We start from the raw sequence: 26,535 nt of genomic DNA on the forward strand, positions 1-26,535 counted from the left end.
ACCCTGAGGCCCGTGCGGGGTGACGTCGGCCACACGGAAGGAAGCAGGCTCAGCCCTGGGGACCAAACGAAGTTTCAGGAAGCCTATTAAAAGAGCTGTCAACTCTCACCCACTTTAGTTGTGAGTGCTCGGTGATCTATCCTGCCTCGGTCGTCTGCCAGTGTTTAAAATGAATGCCGGCTCCAGGCCCCATTACAGTGTGAATTTCTAGAAACACTCTCTAACGTGGGTCTTCACACAACGACGGGCCCGTGGTTGGGTGAGCGGTGTAGGAACTAGGAGAGCCGTCCTGCCGCGCCGTCTTCAGCGCCTGTTGTGCAGGGGACCCTCAGACCCGCTCCTACAACTCCCAGGACTCAGGAGAAGCCACGATACTCACGGTCCCGTTTGTCACGGGGAAAGCACACACGGGGCCAAGTGCCAGAGGAACGGCCTCCCGCGGTGTCTCCCGGTGGCGGCACAGACGCGGGCCACATTCTCCAGCCACCCGGGAAGCTCCCCCGGGCCTTACTGGGATCAGTCACACAGGCTTGGAGTGCGCATCTGGCATTGAAACCCCACCCCTACCCCCCCCCACCCCCCCACCCCCGTCTCTCCTCATCAGCCCCGGCCTTGTTCACACCCCTCACTGGCCTCCTTCGGCACTGACCCCCCCACTCCCCACCCCGACTCTGCACGGCCGGCTCCCTCCTCTGGCTTCCCTGCCCCGGCTCCCCATCCTGGCTGCCATCAGAGGCTGACTGCCGGCCGCCCCCTCCCGTAAGCTGCAGGACCGGGGTCTGGAGGTCCTCCCTCTGCAGCCTTGCCGACCAAAGAGCCTGCGGCAAGTGGAGGGCCTGCCAGTACGAGGGACCTCATGCCCAGATGTCACGGCAGTTCTGCACCCGCAGATCACCAGACCCTACACTCCCAGCTCCTAGATTTTTCCTCCCTTCTTTTGTTGAAAACAGACTGCAAGCCCCTATTTTGCGAAGAGGTTGTGCCACCAACTCTAACCTGGGAGTCTGAGGGGGACATAACTGCCTGGTGACCCCCTCCCGTCTGCAACAGTCACCCAGCACCCAGGCCGAGGGCCCCGAAACAAGTAAACTCAACCGCATCGCAGCCAGGAGAGCCTCGCAGCTCTTGCTCGAGTCAGACTGGATTTCCGCGTCCTGCATCCCGAGGGGATGTAAGTGCCCGTCAGAAAGGTGAGCAGGAGCTCGCGCAGGAGCGGAGGGCAGTGGGGGAGGCAGCAGAAGTCCTAGCAGGTCAGATCTCTGAGCCCAGCCGGGCGGGGGGCCCCTGCCCCGCTGCTGGGCTGGAGGAGGGTCCGCAGGACAGCTCAGCAGACTCAGTATCGGGCTCACGTCCCGACCCCCCCCACTGGTGCGCTTCCCCGCGGGGCCAGGTGAACACCACGTGCTAAGGTCCCACGTGCAGGACTGGCTCATCCTAAGACATCTCTATTTCAGTGAAGAAAATGGAATGATTTGCGTCATTTTTTAAAAATCACTGACCCTTTATTTTTGTCCTTATTTTTATCATTCCCAGCAAACTTTTGACACGTCTACTTCTGAAAAATCTTTATTGGTTTTTACGATTATACAAAAGTAAAAATTCAACTACGATCTGTAGGACTTTAAAAAAGTAAATTTTAAAAGATTGAAATAAGTGCTTATTTCAAAAACTTCAAGTTTTATGAAATACATGATTTGGAAAATTAGCCCTTTATAATCCAGTGCACCCCCACCACGGCCCCAGGGTTATTGTTGTCCAGATGGCACATTTCCTCGCAGACTGTCCCACGTGCACTAACACGCACGTGCGACACACACGCAAGGCAGTTATGAAACCAGCAGGGCACACTCCGCGTGGTGAAGACACTGACCACCTGCCCCTGACGCACAGCCCCCCGTTTCCATGCAGAAGCACAAAACTGCTACACGGCTTTGCATAATGTCGGTGGGTAGGACTGAGTCGTGACATCTGACCATTTCTGATTTACGAGAACGGCCATTTCCTGTGGTTCAGCACAAGACCACAGAGAGCCCTTCCCCTACGGACACACATGTGGAGGGTCTCCCGCTCTCCGCCATCATAAACGGTAGCGTGTGTCCTTGCACGTGCTTTATGGAATACAAACAGTTTACCCCAGATGGGCTGCAACTCTTGGGAGCAATCAGAAAAGCCCAGAGGATAGAGCTCTGCATTTGTCGTGGGAGTGGAGACCCAGCCGAGAGCTGACATAGACTACTTGTCCCTCCAGCCAGCGCCGCCACGTCTGGCCCGACGCCGTGTCAGTGGGGAGGCCACCCTGCGTGCGCACGGCAGCGGGACCTTCGGGGCAGGAGGGGCCCCTGAGCTGAGGACAGGGCCTTGTCCCTGCAGACCCACACGCGTCCCGGCCGTGCACCAAACTGGTCCCCTGGCACCTGGGCTCTCAGAGGTGCAAAGGCCGATTCAGAAATGTGATGAGGACCTCTGAAGTGTTTCCAGGAGCCGCTGGAATCCCGCACACCCAGGGGAGGAGGCGCGTGCGGCCCGTCACTGGCACTTGCGGGCCGGCCGCCGCCTCTTCGGTGTCGTCCGCGGCCTGTAGATCCTGCGGGGGTCACAGCTGAGCTTGTGGGTGGTTTTCTTGTGGCAGGCGATGTGGACCAACTTGAGGTTGGCCGAGGTGAAGAGCAGGCTGTAGAAATACTCCCAGGCCACTTCTCTGCCGTTTCGCTCTGTAACGGCCTCAGCCAGCGCAGGGACCACCGTGCGCTTCTTTTCTATTCTGCAAAGGAAGTGAGAGCTGGTCAGCGTGCACCCTCGCCGTCCCGCGCACCTGCCAGGACACCTGCTGCGACACAGGACACTCCATACGGCCTCCGCTCGGCCACTGCAGCTGAACCACGACCGACGTGGGGGCCCACAGGAAAAGACACGAGCACAATGGTTCACGTTTCAAAAGGAGCCGCACTTGGAAACACCCCAAAGGAGCCGCATGTCCAGGACACCTCATCTTGCTGTCGGCAGGAGGAAGACTGGGGGACAGTCCTTCTCGGGGGCATCACCGCACGTGGCCACGCCCGCCGGCCCGGCCTGGTCCAAGCAACTTGGCTTGTCTCCCGTAGGATGGCTGGGGCCGTGCACATCTTTAAGTCCTGGGAAGTACGCAGAAGGAAAGGGGTGGGACCCGGTGTCCTCAGTCCCTCCTCAGCAGAACCCCAGAAATAAAGCCTTCCCCCTCGTCCTCCCTGGAGAGTGTCATGGTGAGGGCTGACGTCTGTCTTTCCAACCCTAGCCTCATGCTTGTGTGCGTCCATACTGCTTTGTGTAAGCCTGTTTCACTTATAAACAAACCATTCAAAGCCCGTGTACTAATGGGGACGGAAGCTTGCGGACCGACAAGAAGGAATCAGAAGTACCACAGCTGGAGGACCAAAGCACACAGACTCGTGTCCCCACAGCACAGAAACGCTGGATAAAAGGGAAAAGAAGGACATACTTGAGATCACAAGAAAGAAGGGGGCCCCCCCTGCCAGAAACAGAGACGTCCATGCTTGATCCGCAGGGGTGAGCCACCCTCCTGCAGCCCACTAGGGCTGTGGTCCAGAAAGGGGCCCAAGGGGAGAGCCGGGGAGGTGGGACGGAGACCCCACTGCAGCCGTTAGTGTGGGAAGGGAAGTGGCAGGGAGCCCCGGGCTCTGGGGAGGGAGAAAAAGCCAGCCCATCAGCTACCTACCGCTACACACCCAGCCCCAGAACAGAGGCTCGTGGGGTCAGTGCGGCAGGGCTCCTGCTGACCCGGACCCACTCCTGGCTGTGCTGGCCAGAGGGCTGACTGGGGGCCGGGCTTTCTCCCCAGGGAGCCAGGTCAGGCCCCTCCCTGCGGATGGCAGCGCCCAGAGAACAGGCCCCAGCGTGCAAGCACGTATCAGGCCTCCGCTGGTATCCAGTCTGCTGGAGCCACGTGGCCGAGCCTTATTCAGTGACGGGAGGCGTCGGGAGGACACACACGGTGCAGGGAGCGGGGGGTATGATTCGGGGAGCACCAACGGCATGACCATTTCCACAGTCACCCAGGAAGCCAGGACCCTCAGCTCACTGTTCACAGACACACAGTCCGACCTCACGCCGCCACACATGTGGGAGCCAAGCAAGAAATTAATACTCAGTTGTTTCAGAGCCACTGAAAGCCCTGGGTGTCCGGCAGAAACAAATGCAAAACCACTCTGTGGGGAAGGACAAGCCAGCACACACAGGACGTCCACAGAAAACAATCCTGCTGAGGATGAACTCGGAATCCAGACCCAGCAACGTCACCAGGAGCACACAGCAACAGGCAAGGACCCCCGAGAAAGACCCGGGCTACAGCCTCTGAGGCAGACCGCCGAGAGCTAGGGAGGGCTCCCTGAGACCTCTTCCGACGCCAACCGTAAAGTCCAGGGCTCCCCGAGACCACCCACAGGTTTGAGAGTTTGCTCAACAGGCTCAGAAGCCCCTGGACACTGTTATACTCACAGCTGTGGTTTATAATCATGAGAGGATGCAAATTAAAATCAGCCAAGGGAAGGGACTCACAGGGTAGAGTCCAGGAAAGTTCCAGATGCAGAGCTCCCGCCACCCTCTCCCCACGGAGGGCACAGACCCCCTCCGGCAGCGGTGGTGAGCACACACGTGGGGTGGTGCCAGGCAGGGAAGGTTCCCCAGGCCTCGGTGTCCAGTCTTTGTCGGGACTCGGACACGTGGGCATGGCTGGCCACCCGATGAGGAGCCTCATCTCCTGCCCCCACGGGACCCACAGCCCCCACCCCAATCACACTGCTAGACCACACAGCAAACCACGGCCCGCAGGGGAGCAAGGACCCTCACAGGCAGGACACTCCAAGGGCTTCAAGGTGACCTCCCAGGGGCCAGGGGCCGAGGCCACACCTCTCTTTGGACACAGCTCAATTCCTTACAGCCATAAAACAAATATGCTTAAAATGAATAAAGTGATTTAAAACAGAAATAATAATGAAAAAGGCTGGCTTGGTCAGAAGGGCATGCGACTCTTGGTCTTGGGGTTGTGAGTTCAACCCCCGTGCTGGGTGTAGAGATTACTTAAAAATAAAATCTTTAAAAAAATAAAAAATAAAAACAAATAAAAAATATAATGAAAACAGACTGGTATGGAAAGGCTTGTTTTACAAAGAACCCAGAAGCACTTCCAGGAAGGAAATACGGACTCGGTGGACAGACAGGAGGCGCCCCAGCTGCAGAGGGAACAAGTGAATGAACAACAGGCAAGCGTCCGAGGCGGCCCGGGCGCGTCGCAGACACCACGCTCTGGGGGCGCAAGCAACAGACGTAATTTCCCTGAGTTCGGGGGCTGGGGGGCTGGAGGGCTGGGGGGGCCGGCCAGGGCGAGCTGAGAGTCCCTGGCTCAGAGAGGCGGCCTCTTTCCTCACGGGACAGTCCGGCGGGTCAGGCCTGCCCTCGCCACAGCCGCCCTGGGGACCCATCCCCAGACACAGTCACGCTGGCCATCAGGGCTTCGACGTACGAATGCGGGGCCACAGCTCAGCCCGTGGCCGGACGTGGCCGGATGTGGCCAGGAACACCGCAGCAGAGCTGGAGTCTGAGCCGATGCAGCCCGGGGGAGCCAGGACGAGAAGGCCCAGCATGCAGCTGCGGAGAGTTCCAGAAGAGCCGGACAGGAAGAAGCCGAGAAGTCGTGACTAATAAATGCTTAGGAGTCTTCCAAAATCCAGGAGAAAGTTGTCTCAGAACAAGGAAGACAAGTCCCAGTCAGAACGTGAAGGAGAGATCTGCACCCACACACGCTCCATGTTCCAGGAGAAAGCCGCTCGAGAGCTGCCACCGAAGAGGCAGAAAGCGGCCGACGCCCGGAGACCCCGCTGTCCCGCCTTCCAGGTTCTGAAGGGGGACCCCTGACGCCCCAAACAAGCACGCAAGAGTCCAGGCTACAGGGACGTCTTCCAAGACGAAGAGCACAGAGCGCCCACAGACCCGCACGGAAGCCACACGTCTGAAATCAGAAAGGAGGCCGGAGGTCAGACGCGCAGGGAAGCCGGCCGGGCTGCTGGAAGGGCTTAGTGCCATATTTACAGAGAGAAACTACGACCGAAGCCACCAGTACTCCCGCTTCTGCCTCGTCTGCACTCCGCTCCAGGCTGGCCCGTCCCGCCCTTTAAAGCTGGGACCGACCCCTCCATCCATGTCCCCACGCCCCAGTGAGTCACGGAAAGTAGCAGACGATGAGCTGGAGAGCCAGGGGTCATCTTGGGGTGCTCGGTGCCCGTCAGAAGGGGTGAGACCCTGCGCCCTCCCTAGAGGGGAGCTCACCCCGCGGCTCAGGCACCAGTCAACAGTCCTAGTGCCCTGGAGGTGCGCCCCTCCCCGGCACCCGGGTAATGGCCGGCGGGGCCCGAGAATCTGCCTTCCGGACCAGGCCCAGATGCTGATGCAGCTGCCAGCCCACAGACCACACCTACGTGGCCCAGAACCAGAGACCACGCTCAGCCCAGGCTGTCCTATCAACGGCGGAAGCTTAGACCAGACATGCCTACCGGTACGGACAGGCAGGTTCCCGTGACATTCTGTTCACAGAGTGAAGCGCTCACAAATGTCCCAAAGCTCATCCCCGTAAGCATAACGTAGGATGGAGAAGCACCATGCGGCATCACCACGTGTGACCCCATTACGTCCGTTCTCAAACTCAGACCTCCAGGGGAAAGGCCTGGAGCCTGATGCCTATCAGAAGGAAGCGCACAAACCTCAGAACAGTTCCTGGGGGCGGAAGGGAATGGATCCAGAAGGGGTGGGACGGCAGCCTCGACTGTCCCCAACACGTCCTGTATGCGCTCAGTACCATCTGATTCCCAAAAGCGGTATGGCCACTTGAAGGGCATGAAGATCTCTGTCTTCATAAAGCAGAGACAAGGACGTCATTATATCCCAAGAAAGCATCTCCGCTAAGATAACGCAATTTTATTTCTGCCGTTTCTTAAAATGAGCTCGTACACATAGAAAAACAATCCTGCTGGCCTTCACTCATTCGGGTGAAAGTAGAAATGCCCTACATACTGAATCAGAGCTCCCGCTCTGAGCTCATCCTGGTTCAGGCAGGAGACCCCCCACCCCCACCCCACTGAGTGCGCCCACTGGGCCCCACAGATGGGAGCTGGACGGGATAGAGGGGGCATGCGCCAGGTCGCATGGATGTGGACGGGGCTCTGGACCAGCTCCTGTCAGAGCCTGCCACGGTGAAGGACACCTAACCGCACAGGTTAGGAGTGTGCATCTGGCACCCCACCTACCCTACACACTCAGGACAAGCTCAGCACAGGAAACACAAGGCAGCCGGCCAGCCACGGATGCCACGGCACGGACAGGCCCCCGCAGCTGCTCTTTGGGTCCGTGAACTTAGTTCTCAACCACAAATAGCCCTGACCTCCCCGGAACCCGTACTCACATGTGGTCCAGGTTCCACGTGCTGAAGAGGACCCGGCTCTCCCTGTTACCGTAGGGATTGATGGAGTGTTTGGATGCACAGGTGTCCATGTCAAAAGGACCCTAGGTCAAAAGAGAACAAGGTCCACGAAGTGAGGCCAGCTCTTACCCACTGGTCTTATGTCAAGTTAGATGAGCTGAGAGGAAGGTCCCACCCGGTAGGGGATTCAGTCTGTTTGGGCCTATTAGGAATTCTGTCTTTGGAATGGTACCCCCTTTTCCCTCGTGACCCCCAGTGTGATACTCCACATTGGCCATGGGGACAAGCTAGCTCCTGCTATTGTTAGGAAAGCCAGCTTCCTGACCGTGTGCCTCCTGGGTCTCCACACCCCGACAGACCCACTGTGTCCAGCCCTCCCCACACGCCTGCAAGCACACGCCATCACCCGCCCTCGTGGGGAATGAAGGCCCACGGCCAGCGCCCACATGCTGGCTGCTCCCTATCTGCTCCACGTGCCTTCCCGGTATTTCCCCACAACCCCAGCGCAGAGGCTGGGCATCAGAGACGTCAAATAGTCTGGACTGCCCGGCTTTGGTTTTCCTGTGGTCAGCATTCCTGGCCATGTCGCACCTTCAGTCACTCCTTCACAGATGTCTGCTGAGCACACGCCACGTGCCGTGACCCCATCCACCGTCCTGTGTTCCAGACACCCCCAAGGCTCGCAGCTCCCCAACAGAGCCCGCTGCCCCCACTTCCCCACCCTCGTGCCCTCGCGGGGTCACTTGTCCACTCCCACCGCACTGTTCTAAGGCGTCACCTCCTCCCTGAAGCCCCTGGCTCACCCCCCCCAGGACTAGCCTGTCCCCTAAGGGCCTGCACAGCCTCCCAGCTCCAAGCCCACTGCCCTCACTCGCTTACAGGCCTCGGGCCTCGAGCCTCCCGATGACGTCAGGCTGAAATCTTTTGTCTTTGCTCCTCCCCCGTGAAACACCTGGGCTCAGGCGAGGCTCGTGGAGAGTACGCGTGAGGTCACGCAGAGGCTAACTGCAGTTGGTTGGGAAGGAGCAGTGTTCTGCTGGACAGGGCCCATCACCCACGGAAGGAACTGCCCAGGCAAAGGCACTGGGAGCCCGTCTGTGGGAGGGAGGCCGCGCCGGCCTCCGGGGTCTGTACCCTCAGGCCACCAGTGGGGGGAGGAGATTTTACTGGAAATGCAAAGGGGCCCAGGTACTCGCCGGAGCCCAGGAGGCCAGGAAGGAGGCGTGGGCAGCAGAACGGCCCCTGCCCATCCTTGCAGAGGCCACCAGCTCCAAGCCCCGTGACTCATGACCCTAGTCGGTGCCTCTGTAATTTCTCCAAGTGCCCGCGAGGAGGTCCAGAACGCTGCTTCTGGCCACTGCGACCCCGCCAGGTCACATCTGGCCACAAATCCTGAAATCTGAGCTGCCATCCAGAAAGCTGCCCCGGGGGGACACGTTTCAGCAGCTGTGACACTGTCCTTCTCTTACCTGCCCATCCCCCTCCTCCCAAGGGGAGCCAAGGGGAGGCCTCCACTCCCGGGACAACCACGCACTCCCACCACATCAGCGGTTCTCAGAGGAGGGCCCAGACCAGCAGCGCCACCAGGGACGCTGTCAGAAGGGCTGCTGAACCAGCAGCTGGGGGCCGGGAAGCGGGGTGTCTTGTATCGACCGTCGGGCAGGGCAGGGGTTCCAATTCCACTGCAGTCGGAGAACCACGGGCTGAGCTGACCCTTCCCTCACGCCGACGCCCGGAGGGAAGCCACGGGAGGGCTGGCTCAGCAGCCGCCTGGGTGGCCCCGGGACCCATGGCGCACCTGGCAGCAGAACCAGCCCTCGGACGTGCAGAGCCGGCCGCCTGCCTCGGCGCCTCTGTCGAAGTAGCTGCCGTTGTACTGCGCCGCCCTGAGCTCCCGGCACATGACGTCCACGATGCGGGAGTACTCCTCCTGAGCCTCCACGCCGACCACGGAGGCGTAAGAGTTCACCTGGAAGAAACCAAGGGCCACGGCTGAACGCTGGCGCACGATGTCCCAAAACCCAGAGTCGGGCGGGCTCCACGGCCTCCGCCCCTCTGCCCACACGCCCCGCGCTCCGACCTCTCTCAGGTAGCTCCGGATCCGGCTCTCGCAGCTGTACCTCAGGTACCCAGACTTACTCCTGAATCGAGACTCCAAACCTGCCAGGAACAGACAAGGGCCCTGTGGCGTCCGCGGCCACAGGCTGGGCGCACCGCCGGCCTCACCCGAGAAGCGTGCGGTGTCCTGCTCGCAGGCCCGGTTCCCTCTGCCTGGAGAGGGTCCCCGGGCCCCCCGCGTGGGCGTCTAGAGGCCACCGAGGGCCTCTGCTCCTGCCCCCCAGCCCCCTCGTCCATGGAGCTGCTCCGACCGGCTTAAAGGCCGACCCCGAGGTGGACGCACCACGTGTCCGTGGCCAGGTGACGGACAAGCAAACGTGGTCCAGCCACGCAGGAGAATGTGTCAGCCTGAAGAAGGAAGGAGGCTGTGACACGGGACGACGCACGTGGCCCGCGAGGGCACGGTGCTGAGCGAAACCCGCCAGGCTCGGGACACACCCTGTGCGGTCGCGAGGGAGGCCCCGCGGGAGTCCGATCAGAGACCGGGCGAGCAAGCGCGGACACGGGGGCCACGGAGCGGACGTGGGGGCTGGTGTCTAAAGCCACGGTTTCAGTTGAGGAACGTGAGAAAGTTCTGGAGACGGATGGCGGTGACGGCTACACGCCAAGGCAAACGTGCTCAACCCCACTAAACTATGCACTTACACTGGTTAAAATGGAAAATTTTATGTTACGTCCACTTTTCCACAGTTCAGAAATAAAAAGGCCAGCCCCAGGGCTGCGAGAGCAGAGGAGCCAGGCAAGGCCCCGGCCCGGGAACTGCAGGGGGCCCGGGCCCCCCCGCGAGGCCGGCTCTGAGCCAGCCCTCCCACCCCCAGCCCCCAGCTACCTTCGAACCACGGCGGGTCCTCGGCCCTGGTCTCGGCCGCGATGTTCTCGCTGACGGTGTGCAGGAGGTCGGCCAGCAGCTTCTGCCGCAGCGGGGCCTGCTCGTCGGAGAGCAGCTGCTGGGCGGCCTGGATGAGCCCCGCGTGCGGCTTGTGGAACGCGCTGAGGAGGCGACTGATGTCACTCACATCTGCCACCAGAAGGGGGACCGACAGAAAAGCGAGCAGTCCTTGAGAGCCGCCGCGGGAAGACACGGAGCTGCCGGCCGTTGAGAACGGGCTCTCGCACGTCCAGCACCTCCTCGCTTCTGGAACTGCCCAAGCTCAGGATGCCCTGGGCCCCAGGCCCTGCCCAGACACCAGTGAGCCGCTCCCCTGGGCCTGCGCCCGGGTACCCGCCCCGCAAGTGATGCGGGGTCGGATGTGGAGGGGACAGCACCCAAGCAAGTGGCTGCCCTTCTCGTCCCCAAACGAAACCTCCCACATCCTTGGGCTTCCTTCTAGACCTCCCTCTGGGTCTCCCCCCGACGGTGCTGCCCCCCCGGAAGCCTCCACACACCCCTGCTCATGGCCGAGCAAGCACTGAGGACCCAGCGGAGCCAGAGTCTACCAAGACCCTTCGTGACGCCTCAGCCAGAAATGGCTGTGTGCACAAAGAACGATGCCCCACGCCCCAGCGGGGTCGCTCCAGGGACGAGGCTGTTCAGTGCTCGAGAATCAACCAGTATCGTCCGCCCTTGATGGGCTAAAGAAAAATAGTCCCATGATCACGTGAATCCGCTGATGCAGGAGGCTGCAGAGAAATTCTTCCAGGCCAAGGACTTGGTGAGAAGTTTCCAGACTTAACCTGGAGAGCACGAGCACAAAAGGAAAGCACGGACACCGTGGGCTTCATCAAGATGGGAAACTTCTGCTCCGTGAAAGAGCCTGTTCCGGGGACGCAAAGACAAGCGACAGAGGAGGAGGAAATGCCCACAAGCCACACACCTCACAAAAGACTTGTATCCAGAACACATCATGAGAAAAACCCAAAACTCAGCAGTTAAAAACTCCAATGAGAAGACAGACAAAAGACAAATGGACAAAGAGACACTTGCCCAGAGAGGACAGATGGATGGCCGACTAGCCCAGGGAAAGGCAGCCACACCGAGACAGCCCTGCACACCCATCAGGGTGGCTGGGACAGAAGACAGCCACACGGCCCGAAGCTGGACAGGGGACGGGTGCCGCCACTCTGGAACACAGTCCATTTCTCTGTTTGAGAAAAAACCACTTGGGGCGCCTGGGTGGCTCAGTCGTTAAGCGTCTGCCTTCGGCTCAGGTCATGATCCCGGGGTCCTGGGATCGAGCCCCGCATCGGGCTCCCTGCTCAGCGGGAAGCCTGCTTCTCCCTCTCCCACTCCCCCTGCTTGTGTTCCTGCTCTCGCTATCTCTGTCTCTGTCAAATAAATAAATAAAATCTTTTAAAAAAAAGAAAAAAAACCACTTGATTGAGATGGGGTCCCCACCCCTCACAACTCACCCACACGAAAGGTACAACCCCGTGCTTCCTAGTTTGTGAAAAAATGGGCAAAGGTTATATATTCCACCGTGCGAATGCACCACACTTTGTTCACCCGTTTGTCTCTCAGGGGACACTATTTGGGGTTCCACCTTTTGGCCACGATGAATAAAGCTCCTCTAAGTAATCATGCGCAAGTCTTTGTGTGGACGTGTGCTTTCGTTTCTCTGGGGTGTGCACTAGGCGTGGGACTGCGGGGTCGCAGCTGATGCTGTTGACTCATGGGGGGGCCACCAGCCCGTCCCCCACGGCAGCTGCACACTGCACACCCTCCAGCAATGGGCAAGCGTTCCAGTTCCTCCACGTGCCGCTCACCAGCATGTGACTAGCCCAGCGGGTGTGAGGGGACGCCTCACTGTGGGTGTGATTTGCATTTCCCAGATGACGAATGATATCATCTTTCCATCTTGTTTGCCATCTGAATATCTTCCCTGCAGAAATGTCTATTCAGACCCTCTGCCCATTTTTAAATTGGGTTGTCTTTCACTGTTGGGTTGTAAGAGTTCCTTATTTACTCTGGATACAAGTCCCTTACCAGACGCACGATTCGCGAATTCCTTCGTCCATCCTGTGGGTTGTCTGTTCACCCTGATGCTCTCACAAAAGTCTTACATTCTGAAGTCAAGTGTATCTATCTTTTTTCTCTGGTTGTTCACGTTTTTGGTATCATATATAAGAATCCTTAGTCAAATTCAGGGTCATGAAGATTGACTGCCCTGTTTTCTTCCGAGGGTTTTAGATTTTTAGCTCTTGCATTTAGGTCACTTACCCCATTTTGAGTTGATTTTTGTATATGGTGCCAGGTGAGGGCCCGGCCCACTCTTCGGCATGTGGATGTCCCGTTGTCCCAGCACCACTTATTAAAGAGATTATTCTTTCCCCCACTGGGTGGTCTTGGCGTCCTTGTCACCATCAGCTGATCACAGACACATCAGTTCATCTCTGGACTATCTTCCAGTCCAATGTCTTGACTACTGTTGCTTTGTAGTAAGTTTTTAAATTAGGAAGTGTGAATGCTCCTCCTATGTTCTTTCTCAAGATTGTTTTGGCTACTTTGGGTCCCTTGAAATTACATATGAATCAGGGATTAGAATCAGCTTGTCGGTTTCTGCAAAGGAACCAACTGGAATTCCAATAGGGACTGGGATGATCTGCAGATCAATTTGAGGAGTATGGACATCTTAACAGTGTTAAACCTTCTGACCCATAAACACAGTGTATTTTCCCATGCATTTAAATCCTTATTTTCTTGGAACAACATTTTCTACTCTTCACATTTTAAGTTTTGCACTTCTTTTGTTACATTTATTCCTACGTATTTTATTCTTTTTGATTCTACTGTAAATATAACTGTTCCCTTAATTTCATTTTAGGTTATTCATTGCAAATATACAGAAACAAAGTAGAGTTTTGTGTATCGATCCTGTATCCCGCAGTGCTGATGAACTCACTGATCAGTCCTGAAAGTTTTTTAGTGGATTCCTTAGAATATTCTATACACAAGATCACAGTGTCTGCGAATAGTGACAGTTTTACTTCTTCCTTTCCAATCTGGATGCCTTTATTCTTCTTGACTAACTGCCCCGTGTAAAACCTCCAGTACCACGTTAAAGAGAAGGGACAAGAGTGGACATCCTTGTCTTTAAAAATCAAACACACACTTACGATACGACCCAGCAACTGTACTCCTGACATTTATTCCAAAGAAATGCAAACTTATGTCCGCACAAAAACCTGTACCTGACTGGCCATGTGGGCTTTATACGTACTAGCCCCACACTGGAAACCAAAACGTCTCTCAGTAGGTGAGTGGGTAAACAAACCGTGGCACAGCCACGTCACGGAATGCCACTCAGTGATAAAAAGGAACAGACTACCGGTACACACACCACGTAGATGGCTCTCAGGGGCGTACTGCTGAGTGAGAAAAGCCCATACACTGTGTGATTCCATTTCCCTCATGGTCTCGAGATGACAACGTTACAGAGACGGAAAACACATCAGTGGTTGCCAAGGATGAGGGACAGCGGGGCTGCGAGGGGCAGGCATGGTTATAAAGGGGCAGCGTGCGGCAGAACTTTGTGGTGGGGGTGGGATGCCTCTGTACCTTGACTGCGAACACACGAGCCCACGCAGTGATAAAACGACACAGAACACATGCCCTGCACCAAGCTCAGCCTCCTGGTTTGGATGCTGCACTATGACTATGTCAACTGCACCCTTTAGGGTTCACTATCTTTGTAACTTCCTACGAATCTATCACTATTTCAAAATAAACAATTTAAAATTCTTTTAAAAGAAGTTTACCAAGTAAAAGGACTAGTGGTCTCAGTGGAGAGAGGAGGATAAAGTGCCAGAGAAAGACAGAAAGAAAGAGGGAGGGGGAGATAGGGAGAAAGGGAAGAAAGAGAGGGAAGAAGAGAGAGAGAGAGGGAGGGACAGAGGGAGACAAGGAGGGGGTAGGTGGGAGCGGGGAGGACAGCAACCCAGCCTGGTCTGCTCTCAACTACATCATGAAAGGGAAGGAGAAGGAACAGCCAAAGATTCTCAGGACCACAACCCTGTCCTGCCCAGTCCCCACCTCCTGCAAGAGGCCATCCCAGGTGGCATCACGGTGACTCTGCTTTCTGGCTGCCTCCTCTAGAAGGACAAGGCCCCACAGAGAAAGAGCACTTGCGACCTCGGAGCACGCACTAGACATGTGACCCCTCACTGCTGACAGCAGAGTCCCAACCACAAGGCAAAGCCACACGCACACTACTCTAGGGCGTCCTTCTGGCCCTCAGGCCGAAGAGGCGGGTATCTCCATCCTCCGGGCTCCCACTTCCTTCCCCGGGCGCCAGAAGCATCTCCTGAAATGGAAGCCACTTTGCATAAGAGCCACACAACCCTCCTAGGAGGAGAGCACATGCTTTGCCACTGGCCTACGGCTGCAGTGTGGAACCTGCCGTCCAGCTGGTGCTGAAATACAGACACCCCTAAGGAACCACCCCTGGAAATAATTGCTCTGATAAGGTCCCCAACGCGATAGCACGGCAGCAAGCACCAACACAGAACAGGCACTGAGCACAGCTTCAGCCACCCTCGGAGCCACATGGAAAGGCGTCCCTCCCGCTGGCTCTGCCTCGCCCACAAACCCGTGCAGGCCCCAACCCCCCAACCCCTCCCTTCTGCCCTCGGGAGTTACTAGGACAATGAACAGAAAATTTAAATAACTTAGAAAAGAAGAAAAGACACCTTAAACAGCCAGCTGGACCACTGGGGTCCTGGGCAAGAGGAGGGGCAGCTCACCCTGATGCTGGGGGCTTCCCCCTTTGGAGTTCTGGGCAGGAAGACCCTCCCCTTCCCCCCTTCCCAGGCTGGTGTCCATGGCAGGCCCCCAGCACCTCCAAAGCCAGTCTGGCTTCCCCGCCAAGCTCCCACGTCCCCGCCACTTACAGCCTTGCCAGGTCTGGCCCGAGGTGAGAAGCACCAGCTCCGAGTTGTCAGGGACACCCCAGAAGTAATCTCCGGTCAGCTCCGTGCCATCCTCGTAGAGGCACAGGCGGGAGCCGGTGACAGGGAGCTGCGGAGAGGGAGGGCAGGGCAGGATGCTTCCGTGTTGGGTCTCAGGCAGGCCCACCCTGGGAGCAGTAACCTGAGGCCTTTCCGCCTGCGGTCCTCACAAACGTTTTAAAGAATCAAGAGCGGGATGCTGTCCACGTCCTACAGGTGGACCAACACCTGAGACAGCGCTGGGGCCTCAAGTACCCACGTGTCGAAACAGACACCTCCTGCAGGTCGTTCTAACATACAAGTCGTGTAAAAATGTAGACACAGCGGGGACGACTTTGCAGAGTTCACCCCACAGACCTTTTCGACAGGAGCTCCTGAAGGGCTCTGAAAATCCCAGCCTGTTGCAGAAAGGACGGCTGACTGCTCCCGCTAAGCCCATACACATGCCCATCACGAGCGCACATCACCTGACTGGTGTGGAGACACACCCACTCAGCGCACTCTGCATCCGCGGCGACGACTTATAAGGAGAACATCCTACTGAAAAGGACTCACGGCCTCTGGCTGACCAGGCGTCACCGGCACGCGGTACCACTAGTCCCATAACACTTGCTGGACTCTGATCAGCTTTATGGACGTTGATGGCAACTCCGCGCGCACCTGCACCCCACACATACACACACCCACAACCCACGCTGCTCCAAGTCCAAGTCCAGCCAAGAAAACAAATGCGTAAGAATCCAGTAGGAATGATGACTGGAATCGCTGGAACAATAGTGCTAGAAGGGCCTTTCGTGGGCCTCTGAGCTCAAGTCCTTCATTTTACAGAGGGGGGAAACTGAGGCCCAGACAGGCCACGGGGCTGTGTCCTGGAGCACACAGCAAATTAGCAGACGTGCGCTAGAACCGGCGTCCCAGAATCTCAGGCCAGGGCTGCCGCGATCCTCGTGCTCAGGGAGGGAGGAGTTGTCCCAGAACCCCTCCACGGAGTCCCGCTGAATGGGGCTCAGTAACCAGAGGAGGAAGTTAGAGGCGGCGCCCGGTCCCCCGACCCTGGCCACGGGCAGCTGCACGCGGAGGCACCCGGCACTCCCACTCCACCCCGCGCCAGGCACCTGAAAGTGGCGGCACCCCTTCTGCAGCACCTCCTGGCAGCTCCACCCCGCCACCCCAAACTTCCTCTGGCTGTGCAGAGCCCGCAGCCTGAACGTCTTGGGCTTCCGGAACACCGCAGACATCCTCAGGGCCTCCGACCCCGCCGGAGGCACCTGCTTGGCGGACCGCTCAGGCGGGTCCTCGCCCAGGCCGCAGAGATCAGCTGAGCGGCGAGGGTCCTGCGCCTTGTGGGCTCTGCTGCGGGGACCAAAGTCGCGCGGAGTGCCCCGGAAACTCCATTACCCAGAAGGCCCGGGGAAGCGGAGGCGTGGCCCCGCCTTGTGCGCAGGCGCCGTCCCCCAGAGATTCCATTACCCAGAAGGCCCAGGGAAGCGGAGGCGCGGCCCCGCCTTGTGCGCAGGCGCTGTCCCCCAGAGATTCCATTACCCAGAGGCCCGGGGAAGCGGAGGCACTGCCCCGCCTTGTACGCAGGCGCGGCCTGGCCCGGCCGGCCTGGTTGTCATGAGAGCCGCGGCCGCGGCCCTGGCGCTTGGCGCAGGAGGCCGGGGCTGGTCCTCGGCGGCCGCCGCCGCTGCGGCTCGGGGGTGCGGACCGGCCGTGGACGGCGGGGGAGGCGCCACCTGAGCTCCGGAAGGCGCTGCCGAGGGGAGGCGGAGGGCCCTGGGGACCGTGCAGGCGCCGAGGTCCGGGCGGGCCTTCGGTCCTGACAGGTACCCCGAACCCCGACAACGCGCGGACCCGGGATACGAGGCCTGGCGGGTGTGGCGCGGCCGGGACAGTCGGGGGCCGGGGGCTGGGCCCAGGGCGCGGGGCCTGCCGGGGTGGGCGCGATCGAGGGGCGGGGCATCCGGCCGGGGCGGGAGCTAGTACGGAGGGTGCCCCTGCCGCGGTGGGCGCTGCCCGCCGCAGCCCAAGGTCCGGCCGGCGGTGGCCTCCAGCCCGCGCCGGATTTAGCGTCGGGTACAGTCCGCACGTCGGGACTTCCCTGTTCTGGGCGCACCGATGACCCAGAGCCCTACCTGAGCCGGGTGAAGAATGCGGCTCCGCCCCCGTGCGGGTTCAGGGCGTCTCTCCACCCCTACCCCCCGTTTGGTACCTGTTCAGTTTCAGACAGGCTCCGTGGCACTTTCAGTCTTTAAGATTGCTTGACCAAGAATGATTTACTCGTGTAACATTTAGGTTTTCATAAAAAGAAAAAGTGGAAACAAGGTTTGTCTCCTAGTCTTGTAGCAAAATTTGGGAAGTCGCTGAATTGTTGCGGTTTAATTCAGAGATGTCAGCAATCCTGATACATAACTGGAAAGGTTCGTATCGATAGACTTGGCGCAGGAACCCGCAGCTACCTTGGTCCGTGCAGGCGCCAGCGGAGCACGAAGCCGTGGGCGGCAGGTGCCGCCTGGAGGCCCGCACGCCCATGGCTGAGTATTCAACAGAGCCTTGATCTTCCCCGGAACGTTAGTGGTGATTTTATAGTCTAAGGGTAGCGTCCTTTAGTGACACCGCAAGTATCATGTAACACTCTGGAGGGTGTCCTCAGAGAGGACCCTAGGGGACAAGGTGGAAGAGCTGTGGGAGAGGGTAGCCAAAAAGGAATCCTTTTCAGCTGCTTAAAGTGAGATCATGATGTTGTCTCTACAGCGCCCAGGCATGTCTCCCACCTGGTTCCTAAATGCCAGTACTTTGTTTTGGATTTTTGAGGCAGTATAGTATATGGACACAACCTTTGGACTTCAAAGGTCCTGTTTTAAGGCTTAGAACCTTAGCAGAGGGTTTTGGTGAAGATCAGAGACTCTGGAACCCAACCAGCTAAAAACACCCTGGCTCCGTGGCTTACTAGCTGTATAGCTTTGAGCAGGGGCCTCTCTGTACCTCAGTTGCCATGTGTCTAAACTTGTGTGACAACAAACCTATATCACAGATGTTACGAAGGTATAAGTATGTGTCTAGGGCTGAGGACAGTCCTTGGCACACAGTAAGTGCTTCAAAGGTAGTGTCCATCTGCAAGCAAGAGTACTATGTAAAGGAATATATGTCTAAATACAAGAGGGGCAATATGAATGGTATTTCAGATTTTAGAATTTCAAGATATACTTACATTCAGTTGAAAATATTTAATAAGGGCCCCTGGGTGGCTCAGTCAGTTAAGCGTCTGCCTTCGCTCAGGTCATGGTCCCAGGGTCCTGGGATCCAGCCCCGCATCGGGCTCCCTGCTCCACGGGAAGCCTGCTTCTCCCTCTCCCACTCCCCCTGCTTGTGTTCCCTCTCTCTCTGTCTCTCTCTCTCTCTTTCTGTCAAATAAATAAATAAAATCTTTAAAAAAAAAAAAAGAAAATATTTAATAGATGCCTACTAATTTCAAGGTGGAATAGAAGTAACGGGCCCTGCTCTTAAAGATGATTGAAGAACTTGAGAAATTCAGAGCAGAGAGCTAGAACTATGCTTTAGTTAAGTTTGGCTGGACTTCAGAATTCGAACAGCAGATTGGGTCAGGACACAGTTGACCCTTCACCTCTGGACAGGGAGCACATCAAGAGCTCTGAGATTGGGACACAGATACTGATGACCCCAGTTGGACTTGAGGAACACAAGACAGTTGGGGGGAGTGCTCCAGGTGGGGAGACCTGGCTACAGTCCGTGGTCATCCTCTAGAAAAGACAGTGGGATGGAGAAGAGTGGATTCAATCACAGTCATCTGAAAGGCAGGATCAATGAGACTTCGCACGTGATGGATGGGAGTGGGAGGAGGAGGTGCAGGGTAAGTCCAGGCTGAAAGCCCAAGCTCGTGGGAGGAGCTGCAGGGTGCGGAGGACAAATCCCGTTCCTGGTGGGAGCACAGGTGGGGTTCTGCATCACACCTGCGTACAATCACATTCAGTGTTGGTGCTTCCTGTTTTATTCTGAGTGGGTTTACTTTAGCGTTCCTCTGATGTACCGTGGCATCCTTCAGCGAGCTTGTTTGTGTCAGAAATTACAATCTTTAATAATGGTTTATTTATTCTGTTAGTAATGCTTTTGTTCATATATTCGAAGAAGCATTGGCAAGTACCAGCCAATAATTAATTTATTGATGTAGGTCATTTGAGGTTCTGAATGAAAGAGATCTAGATCATGCATCAAGCATATTAAAATAAGCAAAATCATGCAGGATATGTTTATGTTACCTCCTATTCAGGATTACAATTGACAGAATGTCCTATCTCAGAGAACTTTTTGGAGAATTCTTTATTTTCTATCTTAGTGAGGGGGAGTTTGACTGGCTCGGGAACTGGAAATAACCAGAAGTTTATGAGTAGTTTGGGCCTTAAATGTGGCTGAACCTCAGGGTTCCCAAGGTGGCTGTTTTCCCGCGTCAGCCTGCTCTTTGGCAGGACGTCCCCACCGGTGGCCGCCAGTAACCCCCCGGAAATATTCAATGGCTACAGCCCCAACAAGAAGGCTTCTCTTTCCCTGCAGCCCCAGCAGAGTCCAGGGACAGACCACATTGGTCCCGTTTGGGTCCTGCTCTCGTGTTCCCATCCCTAAACCGGCTGCTGAGGAGGGACATGGAACCCACAGACTGACCAAGCCCAGCGCGGTGCGGGCAGAAACTGCAGCTGAAGTGCTGTTCTCAAACCAGGACGGGATGGATGCCGAGCAGGCAAAACCAGACATCACAACATCCATCCTCAAAATGATATTCAACTGTGAACAGTTTACCAAACAATGACAAAAAATTCATCCAACCAATATATAAATATCTCAAGCAGGCCCCAGGTGCACATCTCCGCCCCTGGCATATATCTCCCTATAGTCCTGCCCGCCCTGCTCGGGCCATGCATTTGCATTCAGCAGTTACCATGCTGTTGATTAAACTGTCCCCTTTCCTCTTATTTTTGTATAATTTATTAGCACACTGATTATATTAGTTTCTTAGTAATTATAAAAAAAAAAAAAACTTGGTGTTTGTATCTTAACAAAACTCTTTGGTTTTGCCATAACAAAGTGCCACAAAGTGGATGACTTAGAACAACAAAAATGTACTCTGGAGGCTAGAAACCCACAATCAAGGTGTCAGCAGGGCCTTGCTCTTTGTAAAGGCTCCACGGGAGGATCATTCCTGCCTCTTCCAACCGTCTGGTGCTGACAGCAATCCTTGGCATTCCTGGGCTGGCCTCCTTGTCTGTGTGCCTGTCTGTGTCTCTCAGGTGGACACCAGTGCTTTCATATCAGGGCCCACCTACTCCAGCACGACCTCTTCTTCACCCCATTACATATGCAAAGACCCTATTTCCAATAAAGCTCATATTCATGGGTACTGGGAGTTAGGACTGCATCCTCCTTTTGGGGGGAAACCATTCAACCCATGACACTGGTCAAATTTTTAGGACATATATTTGGAAAAAGTCAAGATAAATGGTACCTTAAGTAGAGTTAGAGGCTCCTAGGAGAAACACTTAACAAAAAAAACCTGGATTTTTTCAAAGTGATGGGAAAATTCTGATACCTTGTGAATTATTTTGTCTATGAGCAAGGCATGAGCTAACATGTTCAATGTTGTAAAATGTTACCAAGTTCCTTTATCTTAAAGTCTTTCCTGCCCTATAAACAGCCCAGTGCCCAGGATGCCCCACAAGATTGGCTTCGTTGTCGTCAGCTCGTCTGGACATGAAGATGGCTTCAGCGCCCGGGAACTGATGATCCACGCGCCAACCGTCAGCGGGTGGAGGTCACCGAGGTGGGCCAGGCTGGGGCAGCGGGCTGCCTTCATTTGACGCTTCTGCTTTGTATTACCACTCAGGCCTCAGAACCACGCACTTCTGTGCAGTGATGGGATGTTGTTTCCTTCTCTTTATGTTTTTAAAGAAAACTTGTTGGACCTTTTTCCCTGATAGCATTAACTGACGTTCACTTAAGAAATGTGTACAGAGGAGAGGGAGGAGAAGGGCCCGCGCAGTGTTGTTTAGCTGTCTTCCCTGGCTGCCCTCTGGGCCTCCCGTTCCCACCTGTGTTCTGTGCTGAGCTCCTTAGTGTCACAGCTGTGCTCCTGTGGGTAAGATTTTCGTGAACCCCAAACTTTAACCAAGAACACCTCTTTCAAATGATTATCTTGAATACTTGTACACCTTTAAAAATGCCCATTACTTGCATAACATAATACTAGTTAGTATTTTTCTGAAACTAAGCCTTTTCCTGAGAGGTCTTCAGTCTTCACCAAAGGTAGAGCCGTAAGGGGTCAGGAGCCCAAGTGCCTGATCAAGCTTCCTGCCCGTGAGGCCGGCTCCCCACCTCGGCGCGCCCCCTCCCAGCGTCCCTGCCTCTCACGCTCCCCACCATCCCGTCACCTCTTAGTATCCCTGAAGGACAGCTTTGCTGCATGCTTGAGTTCTATAAGCTACATTTGAATAACACAGTCCTAGGCCCATCTTCTGAAGGATTTTAAAAAGCATATACTTCCAAATTTTGTCCATTGTCTTTTCTTCAAACCACTTCGGAAGGGTTTTTTTCATGATCGATCACTAAGTGTCTTTATGCCTGGAGTGACCTCACCAGCGGTCATAACCTACGTGCTCGGCATTTGAGAGCCGTAAATACCTGACACACCTGGAGCCACGCTTCACCGCCATGGGGGACCGAGGCGTGTTCGCGTCACAAGCCTGTCCTAGCCGCCCTCCTGCCCCAAGCGCATCTCTCTTACGAGCTCTTCATCTCTGAAAAGCCCGGGCGACGGCGCCTCTGAGCTGAGAGTCCCTCTGATGTGAGCTCACCGCACACCCTCCCCCAGCACCCCTGCGCACCCCTGCACACCCCTCAGTTAGAGGCTGCACAGATTGTCGTGTGCTCAGCCTGCTGTTCCTCTCCGCGCTCTTCCCTCACTCGTTACTGTCCTGCTGCTGTGAGGCCGGGCACTCGTTCCGCAGCAGGGGGTGAACAGGGCCCCGGGGGTGGCCGTGCCTCTCCCTGGTGGGCACAGCAGGGGCACGAGGAGATTGGCTCCAAAGGATCGGGGAGGGTGGCTGGGGTCAGGAGTTTGTTCTGTCTGTCATATCTAATGCCTATCGTGTCTGCGTGGAAAGGTCAAGTCACCAGCTAGATCACGGCTTGGACTTGGGGTGATGTCTAGTTGGGGTTCCTTGACAAGCAGGAGGGTTTTAAAGCCAGGGTCTGATAGGCTCCCCCATGGTGAATGTAGGGAGAGGAAGGAGCCTGGAGCCCAGCCCAGGGGCAGTGCAGGCCTGGATGGAGGGGAGGGCCCCCTACAGTCATACGGGCTCAGGCCTGTGGGCTGGGTGAAGCCGGGACCAGGAGGTACACTTGTACGCAGCATCATGGGGCTCAGCGGTGGCCGTGGTGAGAGTAAGCTGTGGAAATATAGGCCAAGCGCCCTGGAGGGGCTGGGGAGGGGGTGCATGAGAGAGCTGTGCTGGTTTGCCAAGTGCTGGCATGGGAGCCAAGAAGGATGTGGGGTCACAGGAGGGGTTTCTTAAAATGGGGGGTTCTAGAGTGTGTGTGTGTGTGTGTGTGTGTGTGTGTGTGTGTGTGTTGATGGGAGTGATGGGGAGAGAAAAGCCTGGGTGGGGGCAGGCAGGCTCTGGTGCCATTCAGGGGAGTGAGTGGGGGATGGGGCACCAGCAGGGATGCTGCTCCTTTCGGGGAGCAGTGGGAGCAGTCCCATTTGAGGCCTGTTTTCTCAGTGGAGTGGGGGGCTGCTGGGAGAGGTGGCGGGGGGTTGGAGCATGGCCAGTGGGCAGGAGTGGGCTCACCCACAAGGCCGCCGGGCCCTTTCCAGCTCTTCCATCCTTGGCTGCTTCCCGCTCCCAGGGCCTTCGACGCCCCACTGTTCTAGTAACCCAGCGCTTGCCAGCTCAGCGTACATAGTATCCGTGGTCTGAGCACTGTGCTCTGTTGCTCAGTCATGATCAGATCCTGCAGCCGCGGTTCTCCAACCCGTTCTCATGTAGGTGGTTGATGTGCTCTGTCACTTAGGAGGCAAAAACTAGAAGCTCCCCTGTGGACAGTCATAGGCCTCTCCTGCCGACCACTGAACGTGCGTGGTAGGCACTCATCACTCGGATTCCCTGAGCAGGTGGCTTTCCTAAAGCATTTGGGTTCCTGGGCAAAATCCTTTGGCTCTGTCTTTCCCACCAGTACAGCCTCTTAAGATTGATGTTTTTATCTTGTGTTGAACTTCATTTGAAACCGTTTCATTTCAAACCATTTTCCAGTTGCCAAAAGCATCGGGTGGCAGTCCGAACTGCAGCTTCAGCTCCACCGAGCCCAGGGCGCCGGCGCCAGCCCCTGTAGACCGCCTCAGTGCGTGCGGGGTGTCGTGCACACAGCCGGGAACCCTCGCGGTAACTGTGACAAACACACGTGTTTGCTTTCAGATTTTGCCAGTTTCCACAAGAAATCGTTCTTCAGATGGTGGAGAGGTGTCGAATCAGGAAGCTGCAGCTGCTTGCCCACCAGTACATGATCCCAAGTAAAGTGGAGTTCTACGTCAGCGAGAGCCTGCCCGAGTACTTTGTGCCCTACCAGGCGGAGCGGTTCCGGAGGCTTGGGTAAGGGTGAGACCGAAGGCTCGTGACGGGAACTTTTAGTCCGACTCTCCCCGTGTCCGAGCGGCGGGAACGAAGGGACCGCCCTGCTCCCGGTCCTGGTCAGACTTCCGTGGGGTCGGGCGCGCTGCCTCGCGGAGACGCGCTCGGTAAGCAGTACTGTTGGGGTGTCAGGACCATTCGCCTCTGCTCCTCAGATGCACAACTTGTTTCAAGAGAACAGCTTAGAATACCGTTCCTGGGCTTTTCCCAAGGTTTTTGCATTCTAGACTTGACTTGGACTGAAACCCGTTGAGTTCAGTTTCGCTGCGCACACGTTTTCTGTCAGCATGATTCCGGCGTGTGCTCTCCCTTTCAGCTACATCTCTCTCTGTGACAATGAGAAGACAGGCTGCAAAGCCCGGGAGCTGAAGTCCGTCTACGTGGATGCAGTAGGACAGTTCTTGAAGCTGATTTTTCACGAGAACCACGCCAACAAGTACAACATATACAATCAGGTGAGATGCGCGCCCTCACCTTGACCACTCCCCACCTCCTCGCAGCATCCCAGGACCCTGCGCCCCTTGGCAAAGGCATTTCAAATCTTTTTTTAAGATGGTAACTTTTATGGCAGAACGTTAAGCTCTCTGGGAGCTGTGTGGTGCGATCGGGAGCCACCACCCCACGCAGCGGGAGCACGCTGGGCGCCTGGCCAACCCACGTGGGATGGGCCGCTCGGGCTAACTGGACACTCCAACTCAGAGGCTTTGTGTGAGGAAAAGAATCAGTTAAGCAGTGAAATGATAATATTGTGGTAATATTAGGTTTAAAATCAATGTCTCTGCTGCTTTTTACAATTTTTTTACTGTGTCCACTAGAAAATTTAAAATTATCTACATGGCTTGTGTTGTTTCTGTTAGGTGACACTCTTTCTAGATAAACCCGCTAAACTTTTGCAAGATAAATCCCCTGGTAGGACTTGGGGATGTGATTTCAAGTCCTCATTCTTATCTCTCCCTCCCTCCCATCCCATCTTTCTTTTCCTTTTTCTTGTCTTTTCTTTTAGTTTTGTTTTTGGCATAATTCATGTAGTAAAAATCAGTTGTGTCCAAAGCAGACTCTTCATTAGCGTGTATATTGACAACACTCCCCACCCCCTCTAAGAGGAGTGGAACGTTCCACCAAATCAGAGTTTTATACCCAGCAAGTGAGTTGAGGAGAGCTCTGAGATGTAGTTCCGTTGCTGGGTCCGCCGCAGCAGTGCTTGACCGTGAACCTGAAGATTGATCCCTAACTTCTTTCTACGTCGGCCCCACCAGGAAAACCCCCTCACTTAGTTCCACCGCAGTGATGCTCAAGGGAGAGAGGGTGTGGGAAGGGGAGTCCTCCCCCTTCAGGGGGAGCCACAGACCCAGACAAACTGAGCTGTGTTAACACAGGCTTTCAGTCCATTGTCGCATTTACCAGGATTGAATAGATGGGTCCCCATACTGGACTATGAGGGAACGGTTTGATGCGATGCTGTGTGAAAACTGTGGAGGCTTGGGGCGCCTGGGTGGCTCAGTCGTTAAGCATCTGCCTTCGGCTCAGGTCATGATCCCAGGGTCCTGGGATCGAGACCCGCATCGGGCTCCCTGCTCTGCGGGAAGCCTGCTTCTCCCTCTTCTACTCCCCCTGCTTGTGTTCCCTCTCTCACTGTGTCTCTTTCTGTCAAATAAATAAATAAAATCTTTAAAAAAAAAACAAACTGTGGAGGCTTGGGGCACCTGGGCGGCTCAGTTGGTTAAGCGACTGCCTTCGGCTCAGGTCATGATCCTGGAGTCCCTGGATCGAGTCTGGCATCGGGCTCCCTGCTCAGCAGGGGGTCTGCTTCTCCCTCTGGCCCTCCCCCTCTCATGCTCTCTCTCTCTCTCATTCTCTCTCTCAAATAAAAAAAAAAAAAAAAACTGTGGAGGCTTTTAGCCATTATTGTCTTAATGTACTTTAGACGTTAAAATAACCATTTGATTAGGCATTAGAATATTAACTTACATAATTTACAAAAACTATAATAATAATTCTATAGCTTGACATTTTACAATTAAGGTGCTTTGGTGTACATCATCCCTTTTGATGACAGTATGAGCAAGCAGTTTATAATAAAGGGGGGAAGTCATCACAAACATTTTTTACTTAATTTCGATTGGTTAACTCTTTCTTAGGTTGCTCTGGTTGCAGTAAATATCATTGGAGACCCTGCAGATTTCGGTGATGAAAGCAATATTGTAAGTTTGGGACGTTTCATTCTTAAAGAAGAAAATGTATTTCTAACAAGAGGGGATTGATTATTTTTGTCACAAAAAGTGTCATCTTGAAAATCTTTATAAAATTGTTGAATAATTAGATAATTTTCAGCAGCTGTGGTGTATTAAACTTTCTTTTACTCAAGAATTTTAACTG

At 55.6% G+C, this 26,535-nt stretch overlaps 2 protein-coding genes across 17 annotated transcripts in view; one reads left to right on the forward strand and one right to left on the reverse strand.

Moving 5' to 3' along the window:
• Positions 1-1,550: 1,550 nt before the first annotated feature.
• Positions 1,551-16,884, reverse strand: DFFB (DNA fragmentation factor subunit beta). Of its 12 annotated transcripts, none has more exons than XR_013448411.1 (9): positions 16,582-16,884; positions 15,410-15,536; positions 10,413-10,601; positions 9,546-9,625; positions 9,264-9,434; positions 8,345-8,466; positions 7,943-8,121; positions 7,448-7,548; positions 2,743-2,761 (listed from the first exon to the last, which is right to left on the reverse strand). XR_013448411.1 is itself a non-coding variant. In XM_078073871.1 (8 exons), coding segments are annotated over exons 1-8 (915 nt in total). In that variant the 5' UTR covers positions 16,705-16,883; the 3' UTR covers positions 2,629-2,759. The 12 variants fall into 12 exon arrangements, 9 of the variants coding, with proteins under 9 accessions (XP_035945458.2, XP_077929997.1, XP_035945455.1 ...); XR_013448413.1 differs by lacking the exon at positions 2,743-2,761 and adding an exon at positions 6,750-6,892 and having other exon boundaries at positions 8,057-8,121; XR_013448410.1 differs by lacking the exon at positions 2,743-2,761 and adding an exon at positions 6,750-6,892.
• Positions 16,885-17,008: 124 nt separating this feature from the next.
• Positions 17,009-26,535, forward strand: part of CEP104 (centrosomal protein 104) — a 33,854-nt gene continuing 24,327 nt past the window's right edge. For 2 of the 5 annotated variants that reach the window (XM_036089553.2, XM_036089555.2), the window contains exons 1-5: positions 17,009-17,292; positions 21,171-21,296; positions 23,947-24,120; positions 24,476-24,614; positions 26,298-26,360. In XM_036089553.2, coding sequence (XP_035945446.1) covers positions 21,184-21,296; positions 23,947-24,120; positions 24,476-24,614; positions 26,298-26,360 — 489 coding nt within the window. In that variant the 5' untranslated portion in view covers positions 17,009-17,292; positions 21,171-21,183. Of the gene's footprint in view, positions 17,293-20,035; positions 20,336-21,170; positions 21,297-23,946; positions 24,121-24,475; positions 24,615-26,297; positions 26,361-26,535 lie in introns of all 5 variants that reach the window. The other 3 variants (XM_036089552.2, XM_036089554.2, XM_078073873.1) reach the window with 2 other exon arrangements.

Source organism: Halichoerus grypus, chromosome 5, assembly GCF_964656455.1.
Source record: "Halichoerus grypus chromosome 5, mHalGry1.hap1.1, whole genome shotgun sequence".
Classification (NCBI taxonomy): domain Eukaryota; kingdom Metazoa; phylum Chordata; class Mammalia; order Carnivora; family Phocidae; genus Halichoerus; species Halichoerus grypus.